The sequence below is a fragment of the Perca flavescens genome, chromosome 14, assembly GCF_004354835.1.
Source record: "Perca flavescens isolate YP-PL-M2 chromosome 14, PFLA_1.0, whole genome shotgun sequence".
Taxonomy (NCBI): domain Eukaryota; kingdom Metazoa; phylum Chordata; class Actinopteri; order Perciformes; family Percidae; genus Perca; species Perca flavescens.
In genome coordinates, this window is record NC_041344.1 from 20,009,024 (window position 1) to 20,025,799 (window position 16,776).

Sequence of the window (16,776 nt, forward strand, 5' to 3'; positions counted from 1 at the left end):
TAATGGATATTGGCATGTTAAAACATTCACTGTATGTACATGATATACTGGAAGTCTTTCCTTCAACATTACATAGCAATTTGTGAGGCAAACAGCCATTTTTATTTATCCAAGTGCTCTCTCTCTCTCTCTCTCTCTCTCTCTCTCTCTCTCTCTCTCTCTCTCTCTCTCTCTCTCTCTCTCTCTCTCTCTCTCTCTCTCTCTCTCTCTCTCTCTCTCTCTCTCTCTCTCTCTCTCTCTCTCTCTCTCTCTCTCTCTCTCTCTCTCTCTCTCTCTCTCTCTCTCTCTCTCTCTCTCTCTCTCTCTCTCTCTCTCTCTCTCTCTCTCTCTCTCTCTCTCTCTCTCTCTCTCTCTCTCTCTCTCTCTCTCTCTCTCTCTCTCTCTCTCTCTCTCTCTCTCTCTCTCAACATCTACAGATCTGCTCCTATGCACAAAGGACAACACTTCAGACATGGAAGATAAAGAATAAATGATCACACAATTACTGTTAGAACAGACAAAACAGTCATTTACTGTCAGGTATATTTAAGAAAGCTGTGTCAATATGGTAAAAATGGATAAAACTGGGATAAGGGAATGCAGAAATGGAAATAATTATTTTTTTTATATGTATGAGAGATAAATGAACAAGCTGGTGTCCTTGACGCCACAGCTTTCTCCGACATTTACGGCTTCGGTGTTCCCAAATGCTGCGTTGCCCCTAACTAAACATTCACCTGACCAAGGAGCTCAGGAGCATTTTCTGTTCAGTAATGTTTGAGTCCTTCAGAATGACTAAACAGACATACAGTTGACCCTGACCTCCCACTCAAAAGACATATTTTCAAATTGGGGCATCTCAGCTGCATCAAATAGTCTGCATGTGAGTGTCCATTGTGCATTTTTACAATTCCAGGAATGCTATCTTAATGTCCCTCTCCACATGAGTGTGTATGTGCGTAGTAAAGTGTGTGTCAGTTAGAGGCAGCGCAGCACAACCCAAAGGGACCTTGAGAGGTTTGGGTGTCTGGAGAGTGAAGGTTCACTTAGCAGGACACTTCGGTGGACTTGGGCACGGCTTGGTCTACATTGCTGTTGCCCGTGCCCTCCGTGTGGGAGCGTCCACGCTGGTTCTCGGCACCGTGGCTGCGGCTGCCCTCGTTTGTGTGCGAGCGAGAGCGGTTTCCCTCGTTTGTGTGCGAGCGGGAGCGGTTGCCCTCGCTGGTGTGGGAGCGGGAGCGGTTGCCCTCAAAGGAGGTGACGCTGGAGCCGGAGGCGGTCCGGGAGCGGACCAGGCGGGTCATGCCGGCAGAGGGCACTGAGGGAAGGGGAGGGGAGGAGAAGGATTTAGTAAAGGCACTGTTTTGACTGAAGATTATACTAGTGCTACTGTGAATGAATATCCAATTGTATAATATATAATGCCGTCAAGCCATTTTGACCTGAATAGTGGGTATTATTTCTTCCATCATTTTAGTAAATTTTTACTAATAATAATGGCAGTTTTGCAAGAGTATTTCTTCAGTGGTACCACTTTTAAATTTGACTAGTTCTTCAAATGCCATTTTCTGCACACTTCATAGTACAATAAACATCTGGAGTTGACCTTTGGCTTTGGAGTTCTTGTTACACTGTGAGTACATGGGTCATTTATTAACCAACACCAACACAGGGGTGAAGGAGAATGTGGCTGAACTCTGCAAACATTCATGGCACCAAAAGAAATGTTCAAAGTGCTCATATTATGCTCATTTTCAGGTTCATAATTGTATTTAGAGGTTATATCAGAATAGGTTTACAGGGTTTAATTAATTAAAAAAAAATATATATATATATATATATATATATATATATATTTTTGTTGCTGCAGCTCCTCTTTTCATCCTCTGTGTTGAGCTCTCCGTTTTAGGCTATGTTTAGACGGAAACGATCTGAAGAGAAAACGCAAAAGTGGCGTTGCGTTCTCACTTTTTATTCCGCGTTTAGACGAGAGATTTTGGGGGGGGAAATCTGCGTGCATACTGTATGGTGATGCAAAAGTGTGTGAAATTCGATTTAGTATGCACGCTAGACGGCTAGGTGACATTGCCACCCAACACCACCAAGTCTGCGCACCTTTAGACGGTAATGCGACGGTGGAACCACTCTGGAGGGTGGTTTCACTTTTTTGCGTTTTTAAGCCCTAAAAAACGCCGTTGCCGTATAAACAAAAGGCACATCTGATAAAATATTTTTCCGTTTCCACCCGCGAGCTTTCACTGCAGTAGCTAGGTAAGGACTACTACCCAGTCAGTTGCAGAGTATGAGGGCGTGCCACACTAGCATCTAGGCGAGCATTATAAAGTGTGTTACAAAGTGACGCACGTTTCGTCACGGAAGTAAAAGCTGGACTACAATAGAGCAGTTTGGAGCGGTTTGTGAACAGCGTTTTCTGTTGGAAATGGTAAGTCCTTTTGGGGTGGACTTTGGGCTTTTTCACTTTGTATAACGTGCACACAAAAAAAATATAACACAATCAAGGAAAGGGAAAAAGCCAAAAAGCATAATATGAGCACTTTGAAAAAAAAATGTAATGGTTTACAAAACTTTAAAATCTAACCGCAACATTCCTGGGAAGTGCATGTCACCAAGGTAAAAAATACTGCATGTCTTGAATACTTACTGTATCCCATGCCCTGAATGAAGTACTTGAAAGCTTCGGTCAGTTTGGCAGGCTGAAGAGAGAAAACGTAGGGCGATAATTAGTCCTCTTGTCATTATCACACTTGTTTACATAACATTGACAGACTCAATCTCTCATCCAGCAGCTTACGGCTCAGGGTGTAAGATATGACAGCTGTTATGAGCAGGTGCTACGCAGGGTGGAGGATTACAACCTGACAACTGTGGTTCATGTCTGCCACTTGCTAATGCTCTTAAGTGCAACCTTCGTATGCCATCCATCCGTCCACCTGACCCTCTGTGCCGATTATCCAGCCTCGCTCTACAACATTTACAGTGTCTAGCAAAGCTTCTCTTGTTTTTGTCACACAAACATACACACCTGGTCAACCTGGGGCATGCCTCCGCAGTCAGCCATCTGGAGAGAGGAGGGAAAACACAAAAGAGGCCATTAGCATTTAGCATGTTGGCGTTTGTACATTCGCACAGCAGTGGACACACGCCATTACCCCCCATTACACTCAACATGTCCCATTTCAACATGCCGAACACCTTGTCCCTGCTACCTCCAATCAGTGTTCCTCTAGACCCTAAACAGTTAACCCCAATAAATGGCACCCATTTTAGCTCCAACAGTCATTTGGTTTTAGTCGTGGATCATAAAAGGTTGCCATGGGCCAATACAAGTAGGTCAGTTGCAGCAGATTGCGTTCTCAGAGGCAATATGCATACGCACATCGCCTCATTCAGCTTTACCCATGGTTAATATGTCACCAGATACATGCTGAGCCACTGAAATCTTATCAGCCGATGCGTTTCCATCAAGGCTATTCTAATCTGAATGAGGACATGGGACAGAAGGTGGAGGAGGCCCTTGTACCTTAAGCAGGGTCGTCTTTGTTGGGTCCAGCTTGGTGTTGCACTCAACCTGTGGGTACAAATAATACATCTATTCAGTAAAGTATCTTATATTGTTAGTGGTCATATTTTGCAGGTTGAATATCTAAATTGCTATAGCTAAAATAATGTACAATAAGAGTTAAATGTTGTTGAACCACAATTTTAAAATAAGGTTTTAATGTATCACTTATAATCGCTGGCCATGGCTCATAAAAGCTGAACAAATCAGTAGTGGTGTTTGGGGGATTTGGGGCGCCTCTCTGAGCTAAAAGCATTAACAGTCACACAATTCTCTCAACTTTAACAGATTGAAACTACTCCGTGTCTCTTGATATCTGTTCCCAACGTTGTTCTTGCCTAAGTCATGTTAAACTGTTGTCCTTAAGTATTTAATCTTGCATATCTCTTTGCCTTAAACAGGTTACTGGAGTGAATGGAAAACACGTCCAGCACAAGTCAGCTGGGTTAACGGTGGTGGTGGGAAGTTTAATCATTTGCATTAGAGCCTTGTTTTTAATGGCTGTGTGAACGACAGAGATTGTGCTTTAACTCACCACAGCCTCCACAGCAGGAGAGCTGTCGCCAACCACCAGCAGAGAATGGCACCTGGATAAGGGAGACACATACAATTACATATTTATTATGATATTGTGATTTCAAATCAAATATGCAGAAGGCGACGTTGCGGTTTGTTGCTTAATGACAACTTACTTGAGGGTCCTGACGTTGCTTCCGGGGATCGGCCTCTCAATTTCCAGATCCCTCCGACTGTAGAGAGAGACATTATGTTATAAAAAAATCCTCCTGTTTTTTGTTAACTAAAAGTTACAATTTTGCAACCTGTTTTTCTTTACTTGTATTATACGGTGGCAGTATTATATATACTGTATTTCTAGCCGACTGACATTGATGCATTTTCTTTACCTTTCGTAGGACTTGACAAAGAGATGCAGGTTAAACTGGTTCATGTCATTTATGATGTGGTGGCGGTATGTTCCAATTAGTTCCTGATTGTTGTGGATCTCCTCCTGTGGGTGACCAAACACAAAAAATGTTTGACTCACTGAGACCTAAAAGGCCTAGAAAGAGTAAACAACTCAAAATATAATTTGAATCAGTACCTTTCCAAAGAGGTGGGTGATGATCATGTCAGGCATGGCATTGGTCCAGCCGCTGATCTGAAATTAGACATAAAAACTACATTTAGCTTTTAATGCAGCGTTTGTTTTTGTTAGCTCTGCCAGTCCAAAATTCTAAGTTTCCAGTTAGCCTCTGGTGGGGTTTCAGACAATTTTTTACAATGTTGTATGTGTGTATGATATCTATTAATGTAGGTTACCTTGTGTGAAGCCCAGTCCATCCATCCCTCAGCACATGGGTTGATGTTGATGAGCAACAGCCCCTCCACCATGTTCGGGTAGTCCAGCTAAAAACAAACAGCATGAAATGCCATTGCAACATACAATGCTGCATTGAGCAGTGATTTTATAATTCAATTTCTGTTTATTTCTAATTTTTTATATTTTCTGTGTTACAAAGATGCTTTCCTGGTCAAATACATTTTAAATAAAAAAAAAGATCTAGTGCAATGATGCACACTTGATTTAGTTACAGAGAAGGCGAAACAAGGAGTTAAAAGTTCTATCTCTATCCGCCTTGTGTCAACAGAGTGAGACTTCCTACTGAGCACAGTGTTGAGCTGATCTGGAACATTCCGATCTGGAAGCTTTTATGGCTCAGCAGGCTCAAGCAATAAGCAGCATTATATTGCCAAAATCAGCAAAAAGAAGAAACACATTAACTAGCTCTGTTAATCCTTAAATGATTAAAACTATTAATTAATTCATTATTAAGCCTGATAGAGAGGGGGAGGGGGAAACTTACAGCAAATCTGGTCAGAATGTAGGCCCCGGCTCCAATGCCCATTCCGACAACACTCTTCAGCCTGCGCTCAAACATATATGGAAACTGTTAGAACAACAGGTTAGAAACGGTCTTAAATTTGAGCGTGAACAGTTTGTGTGAAAACTGTAGCTCAACTTACCCAAAGTGCTTTAACACCAGTGGAAGGGTCTCAGAGAGTTGGTCCATAGAAGGGTACTCATATCTGGAAGACAAAAAGCATATTGTTACAATTAATATTGAAAAATGTATTGTAAATGTAATAGCCTTTATCTAATCACTGGTCTAAATTGCTTTGTATTGTTGTTATCAGCCTGTATTAGCCATTTATGTTTCACTGTCTGTTCTATATCATGTTCAGCTTACGTAGCGCTAACATGAGGCAAAGTCCCCCCCCATTAAAGTAGAGATTAAGTTGAACGAGATAAACACCTATCCCTGCGACACACTTCAAATTAGGTCGTCTTAGTACATCCACAGGATCTACCTGCCGAGTCAAAGGTCACCAACTGCTTGACATACATTAAGTGCTTGTGTGTGTTTTTGTGACCGTGTGTGTCTGCATGGCTCACCCAGTGGAAAAGGTGTTAGCTCCCTCATGCTGCCCGAGGGCGTCAACGTGACATACGGCAAAGTGCTGCATGATCTCTGACATGTCCTCATGGTTGAAGAGCGTGTCCCAGCAAGTTTTGTCTAGAGAGCAGCCCAAAGAAAAGGGGGATGGATGAGTGACACATGGCTGATAAGTAGAAATGATCTCAAGTAACCGGAGAATTTATCTCAAGTAACCGGAGAATACATTTGTTTTTGCTTAGGGAGGTATTGGTGCCTCATCGTCTTACAATATTTGACACCATCACAAGAAATCTGTCAGTAAGCATGGAAGAGTTTAGATACTGTAATGTAGTAGACTTAACAATATAAAAAGTTAGCTTGGTGAACCTAATCTTGGCCCACGTGGTACGGTTAATTCAGAACGCCCCAAGGCTTTGGACACAACAACATATGTTTCACCTAGATTGAGCTGAATATGGAGCCAGGCTTACGGTTTAGTCCAATGTCATGGAAGGTGAGGATGACTGGTCTGTCACCCTTGGGAACCCCCTTCATTGTACAGTGAAGTCTTCCATGAGGAGTCTCCACATCATGCTCCTATAGATGCAAAAAAAAAAAATTACCAAACTTTGAATAAAATGTGTGGATAACAAAATCAATTAAACAAAATTCCAAGTAAACATCAAGGAATTCTGCTATAAGCAAAAAATATGAGAAACATGTTGCACCTCTGAGTTACTGCAGGGAGACCACCAAATTATGGTTTGATGTTTTAAAAAGTAAAAAAAATAAGTTTTTTTAAAAAAAAGACTGAAAATATACATCAACATGAATCCAACATATTTAGGCCTACACGTTTTTTGTAGCTTCGGTTTTATATGCAACTCAATTTTATATATGTAGAGGTCCCTGCTCTGTCTCTCTTTCAGCTAAGGGGTCCTTGGCCTAAACATTTAAGACAAAATAACCAAATTAACCACACAGGATCTTCATGTTTAATGATGCATTCACAAAATGTTTAATTATCGCCTCATTTAGTTTGCAGAAATTTCCTTAATGCCATCAACATTTTATGTTTTTATCTTTCAATTTTTAAAACTACTTTCCAAATAAACTACAAAACGGCCTACTATTTTAAAGATTGTCCACTTATTAAAATCCAGTCCATTACTTAATAAGCCACAAAACAGAAATATAAAACAATTCTTTATTCAGTGCTGACACCTGTTCTACAACTGCAGCAGGGAGCATTATCCAACACATACACACAAGCATTTCAATAAAGCTTTTAGTCTACTCACACAGACTTCAATCTCCGCAACAATCATTTCCATATCAGAATCCTCCAGAACCATGTTTGCAGGAGAGGAGTTCAACGCTGCTCGCTACTGAAAAATTGTAGTCACAGTGGCTCCCTGAGCTTTAGATCTAAATGTTGGTACGCCTCTGAAGTTGTTTAAACCTGCTCTGAGAGCTGCATTTTATAACCCCGCTGCTTACCAGTTGGGCTAAGCCCCCGGCCTCCCATGGTGCCTTGCAGGCTGGTCAAAACAAGTTAACTCTAGATGGAGAGATATCCCTAAATTGGATCAACCAATGTCATATAGAGGAGCATTGGCTACGGTGTTGACATGGTGAGTACATAGGGGTGTGCGATCAGTAGGAAAACATGCTGAATGAACGAGGGAGGAGAAGACACCAGTTAGTGTAGAAATATTTCGGGGAAACATTTCCAAAAATAATGGCTAAACTGAGGAACCTTAGCTAAAATAATCAAATGTATCACAGCAGCAAAGGCTAGAAAGATCTTGACAAAGATTTAGTCAAGATAGAGTCATAAACATCTTCTAAAAATACTTCATAATAGTCAGCGACTGACTGATTTAATAGGCTTATATAACCAAAAGCAATACAGACAGAATATTTCAACATAAAAGCTTAAACTCTAAATGCTGTTAAGGCTCATAATGTGTGTGTATTTGAAGAATTATATTCCAAAATGAGATATACACTCAAGTGCAACTTCCTGCCTAAAAGATGTTGTGAAAACAAACTGGTGAATATGTCAAAACATGTTTGTTTTGAAAACAGTGTTGTTATATGAGACAAATGCTTGTATACATACTTACATTTCTATATTTTTACCAAAATAATGTTTTGAAATCAAAAATCTGCCCTATGATGACCTGACTTGTCGGTCCAGCAATGACCTATTGGGTAGTTTTCAAACCAGTTCTGACCGCATGGGATCTGCCTTGGAGAAACAGCCAAGGAGGCGTATATCCTATTTACTGGACGTAAAGTACACGTAAACATCTAAGGATTCACCTCGCTTCACCCACCCTCCACCTCTACTGGGCAAACTCAAGCAGGCTACACAGCGGAGAGACAATCCTCAACACAACAACATGTGTGCGTGCAAGTGCATATGCATTTATTATGAATGTCAGGATTAAACCCGCAATATCGTCACCCTCAACTAAACCTACGTCACTAATGTTTGGAAAATTAGCCACCAGAGAGATATCAAACACTTGCGCTGGAAACTTCAGGTCATCTTACCAGTCAGTGTAACCCGCGTTAAGTGCAAATTAGCTCCTAAAAAAAAAAACTTTGTGAAAGATCTCTGCCCACTGACTGCCTGACCAGAAAACCCATAACCTCACACACTCTGACCTCCAAGACTGGAGCCACTGTGTTTGAGGTAAAAGGTCAATGCAATTCTGAGAAAGGAGAAGGTAGAGTGGTTGCCCCATAACCACAAGGTTGGCGGTTCAATCCCAGGCTCCTCCGGCCACGTGTCAAAGTGTCCCTGAGCAAGACACTAAACCCCCAAGCTGCTCCTTGGATGCTGTATGTGTACCTGTCTCAACACTTAGGATGGATTGAAATGCAGTAATAGAATTTCCCATTCATTGTACTGTGTGTATGGGACAATTATGGAATAACTTCTTACTGACACTGTACCTGTATGTTCAGCAACTTTTCTAAAAAATGTGCTAGAGAGGGAAGTGAAAATATTTATTCACTGTAGCTGTGTTATCTGTCCAAAGTGTGTTTCATCACTCTCAGTAGCCGACTGAATTAGTGGAGGCGCAATTAGATTTCAGTCTTAATAAAATCACAGCGGATGAAAGGTCATTGCATTGATAGATGAGCCACTGCAGCAGCTATGTTGACTAGTGGCAGAGTATTTCTTTTTATCCACCACTAGATGGTACCAAACAAGCTAAAATAATAAGATATAGAATAAAACTGTCAGTAATTACAATCATCTGTCAACACAAGCTTCCAATAATACAACTGGGTTTACAACTGGTAGGTATGATAAATGCTGTACAATATTTCTTGTGTCTGGGTGATTCTATAGGGATTATGGGATAGGATAGGCAAAAATAAGCCTTGGTTTCAGCCTATTCCTCTTTCGGTTAGATACGGTGGCAAATTGTGGTAAATAATGGTTTCTTGCATGTATGTTAACCAAAATAAAATTCATCATCATCATCATCATCATCATCATCATCATCATCATCATACCTTGACAACAAGCTGCTGCACAGCCTCTCTCAGGCCCTGCAAGGAAAGAACAGATCAATGAAAATACAAAACTAATGCAATTACATTACAACATGGTATAATCTAATATCCTGAGGGCGCCATCCTGTCACTGAATGTATTTTCACATCCAGATGATCTCTGTCATATGAGGCACAGGGTATCATTTAAACTGCCCAACTTTGTAGTTGTCGACAAAGGATAGCAAACTACTTTCAGACCTTGTGCTGCACAAAAACTTTCACACAAACCTATCACTCATTTAAGTTAACCCTAATCTGTTTGTTTTTTTAAAGAAATGTTTTTAGCATTTTTTAAGCTATCAGACATTCATATCGTCAACCTATGGCTATGGCCTTAATTAGAAGAAAAAAAATGTTCACGTCTTTTAACAAAGATATTATGGTTTAAGCCCTATTTATCTGTCTGTTTATTAGTTAGTGTGAGATTAATATTAGCAATATTATTGTGCAGATCCAAATCCAACAAATATGAATTGCTAGTTGTGCGATTATTGTGCTTTTTCATCTATGATGCTACAAAACAATCCTGGCACACGTGATTGCATATCACGATTTGTATTTTAATGCAAATCCAAATGAAGATTCAACATTTCTATTACGGAGTGCTCCAAGTTCTTGTGTATTCTCTTTTAAAACAATTTCACTATGATGGCTCAGAGTTTTGTCAGAAAATGTTTAGAAATTATAGTAGGTATAATGTTAGTAATTTATAATCATAACTGTGTATTTCATTGTGATCAGCACCTGTGACATTCATTTAAATGTGCTCAAATTCTTATATGAAGCAATCTGATTAAACCACAGATGTACTAATGAACCACACAATAAACTTCGTCGTCAGGTATAAATCATGCAAAGCTGAGCGATCTAGTACTCAAGCGGTTTTCTGAGAATTATTTTCAAACACGGTTTGTCTTGGCTCTGTTCAGAATACATACCGGCAGTTCCCTGTCGACCAGCAGGGGTTTGGACTCAACAACTTGGATGTCATCCATTTCAAGGAGCTGTAGAACCTGGGAGTTGGAGAGATCAAAAGGATTATTGAGTACGCTTCAGGTTATATTGGATAATGTGTGGGGGGAAAAAAAGAAATGGACAAAAATATTTGGCTTTCGCAAACTATAGACAATACTTCTTTTAAATGAACAAAGATGTCGTCATTTTACTCAACCCTCTTTTAAAAACGGTGTGGCAAAGGTTGGCAGGTTATAGTAGGTTGACTTACAGACAATCAAATGACAGAATACTTTTTCTTCTTTTTTACAGAAAGCTCATAAAAACAAATGAATATACAGTAGACCTGCTGGCACTCACGTACGCACACACCCACACCGGTGTACAAACACAGGAACAAGAATAGAGACTAGTGCTGTGATCTGCCCTAACATGCAGACCACATAAAGGGCCACACCTCTGAACCATCCTTAACAGGGAAGACAGACAGACAGACAGACAGACAGACAGACAGACAGACAGACAGACAGACAGACAGACAGACAGACAGACAAAGTCTGGCAGGCAGACGTATGTGTCTCAGTGACAGGTAAAGGAATGCTCTAGTAGAGAGGGGGAAAAAAACAGAAGAAGAAATGTGTAATTCTCACTGTACAAAAAAAAAATACTCACTATACTGAAACATGCACACTGGTGTGGCCAAAATAGTCTACACATGCTTTTTTAGAGACAGAGGACTTACAGAACTGAAAACTGAAGCAGTCCCTCCCTGATAATAGCTTCAAGATTGAGAGCATATTTCAAAAAAAGAAAGAAGAGAGGGATAGACCAACAGAAAGAGACTTAGAAAGGCAGTAAGAATAAAAAATGTAAGTAAAGGGGAGTGTAAAGAGAAGCCAGGCGCAGATTGTGCTCTGGGTCATGATGCGGTGTTGGAGGAAAGGGGGCAGGCTGCGGCTCTGCATGCAAATCAAATTAGCCGGTTAAGAGGGCTCTTTGTCCACTTGCTCCTGTGAGCCAGGGGCCTGCCCTCCTCTCTCCCCCCCGCTGAAGGGAGCCTTCACTGACCCACACACAGGAAGCAACGGACACCCTGGTTTCCATCAAAACGTCCCAGCCTCTTTTCATCCCTGTGCTGGCTTTCTAGCTCTCTGCATTCTGTCACTTTTCTGTTTATCTTGGTTTCTGCTTTGTTTGCAGTTGCTATGTTTGCTCTTTCCCTACTCATTCCATCTGTGCTCTCCGTCTTTCCGTTTGTCTTTGTATACAGCCAGAGCAGACAACTAATCAACATCGACCTACAGGACTGCAGCGCAGCAGTCGGAGTGAGGTAGTCTTTTCGAGGAATTGATTTGTTACATTTAAAATGTGGAGATGTCTGGAAGAAAAACGCCCTGGACACACAAACACACACATACACACATGCTCCTCTGGGAGAACAGAGACCGGAGCCAGCCGGATCTCACAATAGCACAGAGGAAGAGGAGTATCAAACAACAGGTTCATTTTTCTGCTCAGGCCTTCAAAAACATGGCCGCCATCACACTGCAGGAGCTTTGTTGAAGAGGACAAGAGATCAGCCCCCGTTGAGATTCCACAGCCATGTGAGAGAAGTCATGTTCATGATGTTGAAAAATGAAACGACTCTGTTTCAGATTAGAAAATGTGGAAGGGGTGGATCATCAACATGGGGGGGGAATGGAGTTCATTAAGTTCATTAACAACAAAAACAGAGTGCAGACTTCCTCTGTACTTGGCCACAATCACCACCTGTTTGCAGGTTGGCAGCACAGGAAGAGCCTGGGGGGAATCATCAACATGGGTGGAATAGAGTTCATTAACAACAAAAACAGAGTGCAGACTTCCTCTGTACTTGGCCACCATCACCACCTGTTTGCAGGTTGGCAGCACAGGAAGAGCCTGGCTGTAGAGACAACTAGGTCACCTGCTGTTTACATCAGCGGTGTGCCTCCAACTGTTCGCCTTGCTGAGCTAATGTTTCACCTGGCCAAGAGGAACGGAGGGAGGGCGGTGTTTTAGTTTAAACTCGCACAAGACTCTAAAGCAATGAGATAGGAGTTGTTGCATATGCTATGGAAGAACTGAATGTCCACAACATCGAAATACGTCAGCAAGTTTAATACAAACGGGCAGGCATGACATCTTTATAAGTTACTGAGTTACTTTCACAGGTCTCTCGCTAGCAACAACTTCCTCGGTCTAACTTAGTTAGAGTTGTCATCCGGTCCGCGGACATACTCAGAATCAGAACTAGTAGCGCATCCTTCTGGAACATCACTTACTAGCAGATAACTTCTGAAACAGGGTAAGGAAATTAACTATTATTCTTAATAGGTAAGTAAATGATATAGCTTACAGCTCAGCATTCTTATAACTTAATATTACAGTTAGAATACCACATGAGTCTTGACACTTTTTATGTAATGATTTGTCAAACTAATTTTATAGATGTAGTTATGTCATGTAAAATAGTAGGCATGGACAAACATTGCTACATCCAATATCATTTATGAAGAGTTTCATGTTGTGATTCAGATTCCCAGAAAGCTGGCAAATGCCTAAACAGCAATTTATTAAAAAGGGAAGTGATGCCCATGCAGTGTATCTTTTTTCACAGGGGTTGTATCAGCAGCAGCAGCAGCAGCAGGGGTCTCTCTTTAAACTGGCTTCACTTCAAAACTGTCTTGGTGTCATTGGAAACAGTCGGCCATTGTCTTTAACCAGGTCAAACTGGTTCCTACATGCATATTCGCTAATGACACTTATGTGGGTTTTTTTAATTTTTTTTTTTTTTTAGAAAATGTCAGGCTGTGAGGAAGAAAACAAACTATTCACAGACACATATTTGGCATGGCAGAAGTGAAACTGTGTTATGCAATCTTGAGCAGGAAAACGTGGGCAGGACACAGGCTTGGGACGATTCAAAATGCGTAGCATTAAATCAGCTGCACAACATAGAATACAAACTATACTTTCGATGAAATACTGGCTGGAACGGTTTCAATATTTCTGAAACAAGATTTGGAAATAAACATTTGTTGAGTGGAAGTCACATGACAACATTATAATAAAGCCTTTACATAACTATATGCTCTTACCATCCAATTCATAATCCATTACTTTTTCAAGCTTTGACAATAAAGATAACTCTTGTGATCAGGTTTTATATGTGGATTCATGAAAAGCAGGCTTTTTTGAAAATCCAATGTTTTCACTTCAGAGCGAGATGATGTGGCTTGAGCTCTAGAGGAAAACAACAACACTTATGCAGGCCTATAACACATTAGTGCTTGTTTTGCCACAGTAAATCCAGAGATATGACACACTGCTTTAAGCCTGAACATCAAAGCAACAAAACAATATGAGCTCAAACTTTTTCTCCGTTTGCTGAGAGAGAGGAACATATGTACTGATTAGTTCTGGGCAGCAAGTCTCAATATTAGGGAGCCAGAATCAAGGCCAGGCAATCCTTCCTCCTTTGACTCCATATAGTTTTAAATCCACAACAATGATTGCTTCCCTAATCTTTGGGAACTCGCTTAATCTGTCAAATCCCTGGTTCTGAAATATCAGCGCAGCAGCAGCAGGCCTGCTGGACTAAGCTGTCATAGACCTACATTTTTAGATTGTAAAAAGATATCAAAATGTGGGGGTCTCCATTGCTACAGTAAGTTACTGAGTGGGGGTCAGGGTGGTTTTGATGGGATCACACCATCAGCGGTTCAAGCAGCTGCTGCGGTTTATTATGGGATGTATCCTCCTGCATCAACACAGCTCAGCAGACCTTCTGAGATCAGGTCCATAACCTTTTAGACAGGATTGAAGACTGGATTTTTGCTCAACATTGGAATTATCTGGAAATTTATAAAACACACACAATAGCCTACGGTGTTGTTTTGGTACCAACTAATGGAGGATATCTTTGTATTTTTGGCAGACTGCAATTAATGCCTTAAGTTAACATTTTTCATATTTTGACATAGCACTATCCCCTCCCCCTGCTCACACCCTCATGCAATTTTTTGTTTGTTGTCTTTATATCAAGGCTAGAAAGCAAAGAGGATTTGTCATGCAATTATGGCGCTCATAATATTTATAATAATAATATTATATATAAAAGCTTCCTGTTTGAGTGTGTGCGCATGCTTCCAGTGTCACTGTGTGAAAAGCATGTTGATCTATGATAAGTTCCTGTACCTGCTTACATGCTACACACGTGTGACCTCCTATTAACGAAAAAATTACAAAAAAAATAAACATATACATTCCCTCCCAAAAAGTACATGTACATGAAATAACTCGTGTTTTGCATTATCTTATATGCACAAAAATATAAACACATTCTGAAATATATACACAATGTTTACTCTGTGATTTGGCCTTTTATATTACTTGTGGTCGAATAAAACTAGGAATAGGCTAACGTGCTCAGACACGCTGCGAAACAGCGCACAGTTTCTTATTTAAAAACAAAACAAAAAATAGGCTAAAGAAAACATTCAAAGTTTATCATTTGAAGCAGAAACCTACCTGTGGATTAAACTTCTGATTGTCCTGAGATGAACACTTCTGAGATGAAAAAAGTCCACAAAAACTTTGTTTCTCTTTTCAAACAGCGCAAATTGTTGCAGTGACAGAAGCGTTGCTTTGTTTATAACGTGCGGCGCAAGGCGGATGTATGAGGGAATTTTTATAAAGCCTTGGGGGGCGGGGGGCGGGGAAGGGGGGGGGGTGCAGCCCGGCCCACTTTTCCAGCTGCTCTCTCTATTGGGCAAACGCAGCTGTGGGATTGATAACGCTGCTTGACTCTTACCAACGGGTTCATGATGAGCAAGATGATGACAGCTAGTGACTAAAGGCTGAAATAGGCTACTCGAAAAGAGTCGATTTCCCTCTTCATTATATCGCAATGCTCTCGCAGTATTATCAGTCTGCCTGAGGATAGTGACTTCTATGACTTTTTAAATCCCCTGTAGGCTAATGTCCCTTTAAGCACTCACCTTTCCTTTAGTCATTTTTCATAATTGAGTTTGGTAGTTGTTGTTTCACATACAGTAGGTGCTGACAAAAGAGTTTAACTGGAAGTAAGGCGTGTCGAATGTCATTATTCTCACCCCGATGTGGGCATTGTCACTGTGTCATCATTACACCATCTGATGTGACACATTTGATAGTTGACATTCATAGTTAGGTGGTAATGAGTTTGGTAGGCTATTACATAGCTCCTTCTCTCCACTATGAGCTGACAGGGAGTGGACAGGAATCTTGGCAAGGCAGTGTACTGTGAACCACAATTCACCACACTCTAACTGAGGACTAGAAGTCATAATAGTATTTTTACACTCTCACAATCCAAGCAGTCTTTTTATTTATTAAGATGGGTTTGAGCCCTTGTTGGCTGTGGCTGTATGAGGCTGGGCGGTTAGGAATGCAGCAGGCCTGCAACCTTGATTAGAGGCCAAGAGGAGATAAGTCTGTACAAAGGGAAGCCCTTCCTTCTCCTTCGATCAAAACGCCTTTCCTTGATAGCATACTGCTCTTGTCTAGTCAAAGTTAGCCTGTCCTACAGAAGCAATAATCAAAACCACAAGATAGACAGTTTGCTTTTGTATGAGCTGCTATACAAACTTTACTTTTTAGAGGAAAAGTATGACAGACATGCTACCTGCAGCAACAAGTGACCTCAATTATCTAATCGGAAATAATGCCTGTGTTGAGTGGCCACTTTGTGGTTTAACACCATTTAACAGCACACTGCACATGTAATCTGAGGTGTGTGTGTGTGTGTGTGTGTGTGTGTATGTGTGTGTACGCACATCTTCTAAGCATGTTGTTTGTGATTCCAGATCCATTTGTTTCACTTTCTCATCATACAGTGCAGTGGAAATTTCCACACCTGCAAGAGTCTCCCTGTTACACTGTGAATCTGCCAATAAGTGCTAGTATTGGCAATGAGTGTGTGAAAGGTCCTTGTCGAAATACAATAGCCGCACTGTGGGCTTGTAATGTGAGGCCCACGATAGGAACACATCGGACAATAGGCGCATTTGAGGGGGAAAATATAACCACTATGCTAATTTCATGGTCAGTCACTTAGTACATTGCAAAACATAGGGAGCTATACTGATGGAGAGAAGTAAAACAAAAATATTCTTACTTATCTGGCCATTGATAAAACACTAGTGACATCTGCGTATGAATGAGTTCTTGTGTCTGATCCTACAGC

General features: G+C 40.9%; 1 protein-coding gene across 1 annotated transcript; it reads right to left on the reverse strand.

Annotated features, from left to right (window-relative positions):
• Positions 1–372: 372 nt before the first annotated feature.
• Positions 373–15,216, reverse strand: ndrg1a (N-myc downstream regulated 1a). The gene is made up of 16 exons (XM_028597223.1): positions 15,081–15,216; positions 10,514–10,588; positions 9,535–9,570; positions 6,489–6,594; positions 6,015–6,135; positions 5,585–5,647; positions 5,425–5,485; positions 4,880–4,966; positions 4,662–4,718; positions 4,465–4,568; positions 4,252–4,308; positions 4,095–4,146; positions 3,521–3,568; positions 3,023–3,058; positions 2,642–2,693; positions 373–1,297 (listed from the first exon to the last, which is right to left on the reverse strand). Exons 2-16 carry the CDS (start codon positions 10,568–10,570, stop codon positions 1,026–1,028), a joined length of 1,209 nt encoding a protein of 402 aa, XP_028453024.1. The 5' UTR covers positions 10,571–10,588; positions 15,081–15,216; the 3' UTR covers positions 373–1,025.
• Positions 15,217–16,776: the final 1,560 nt, after the last annotated feature.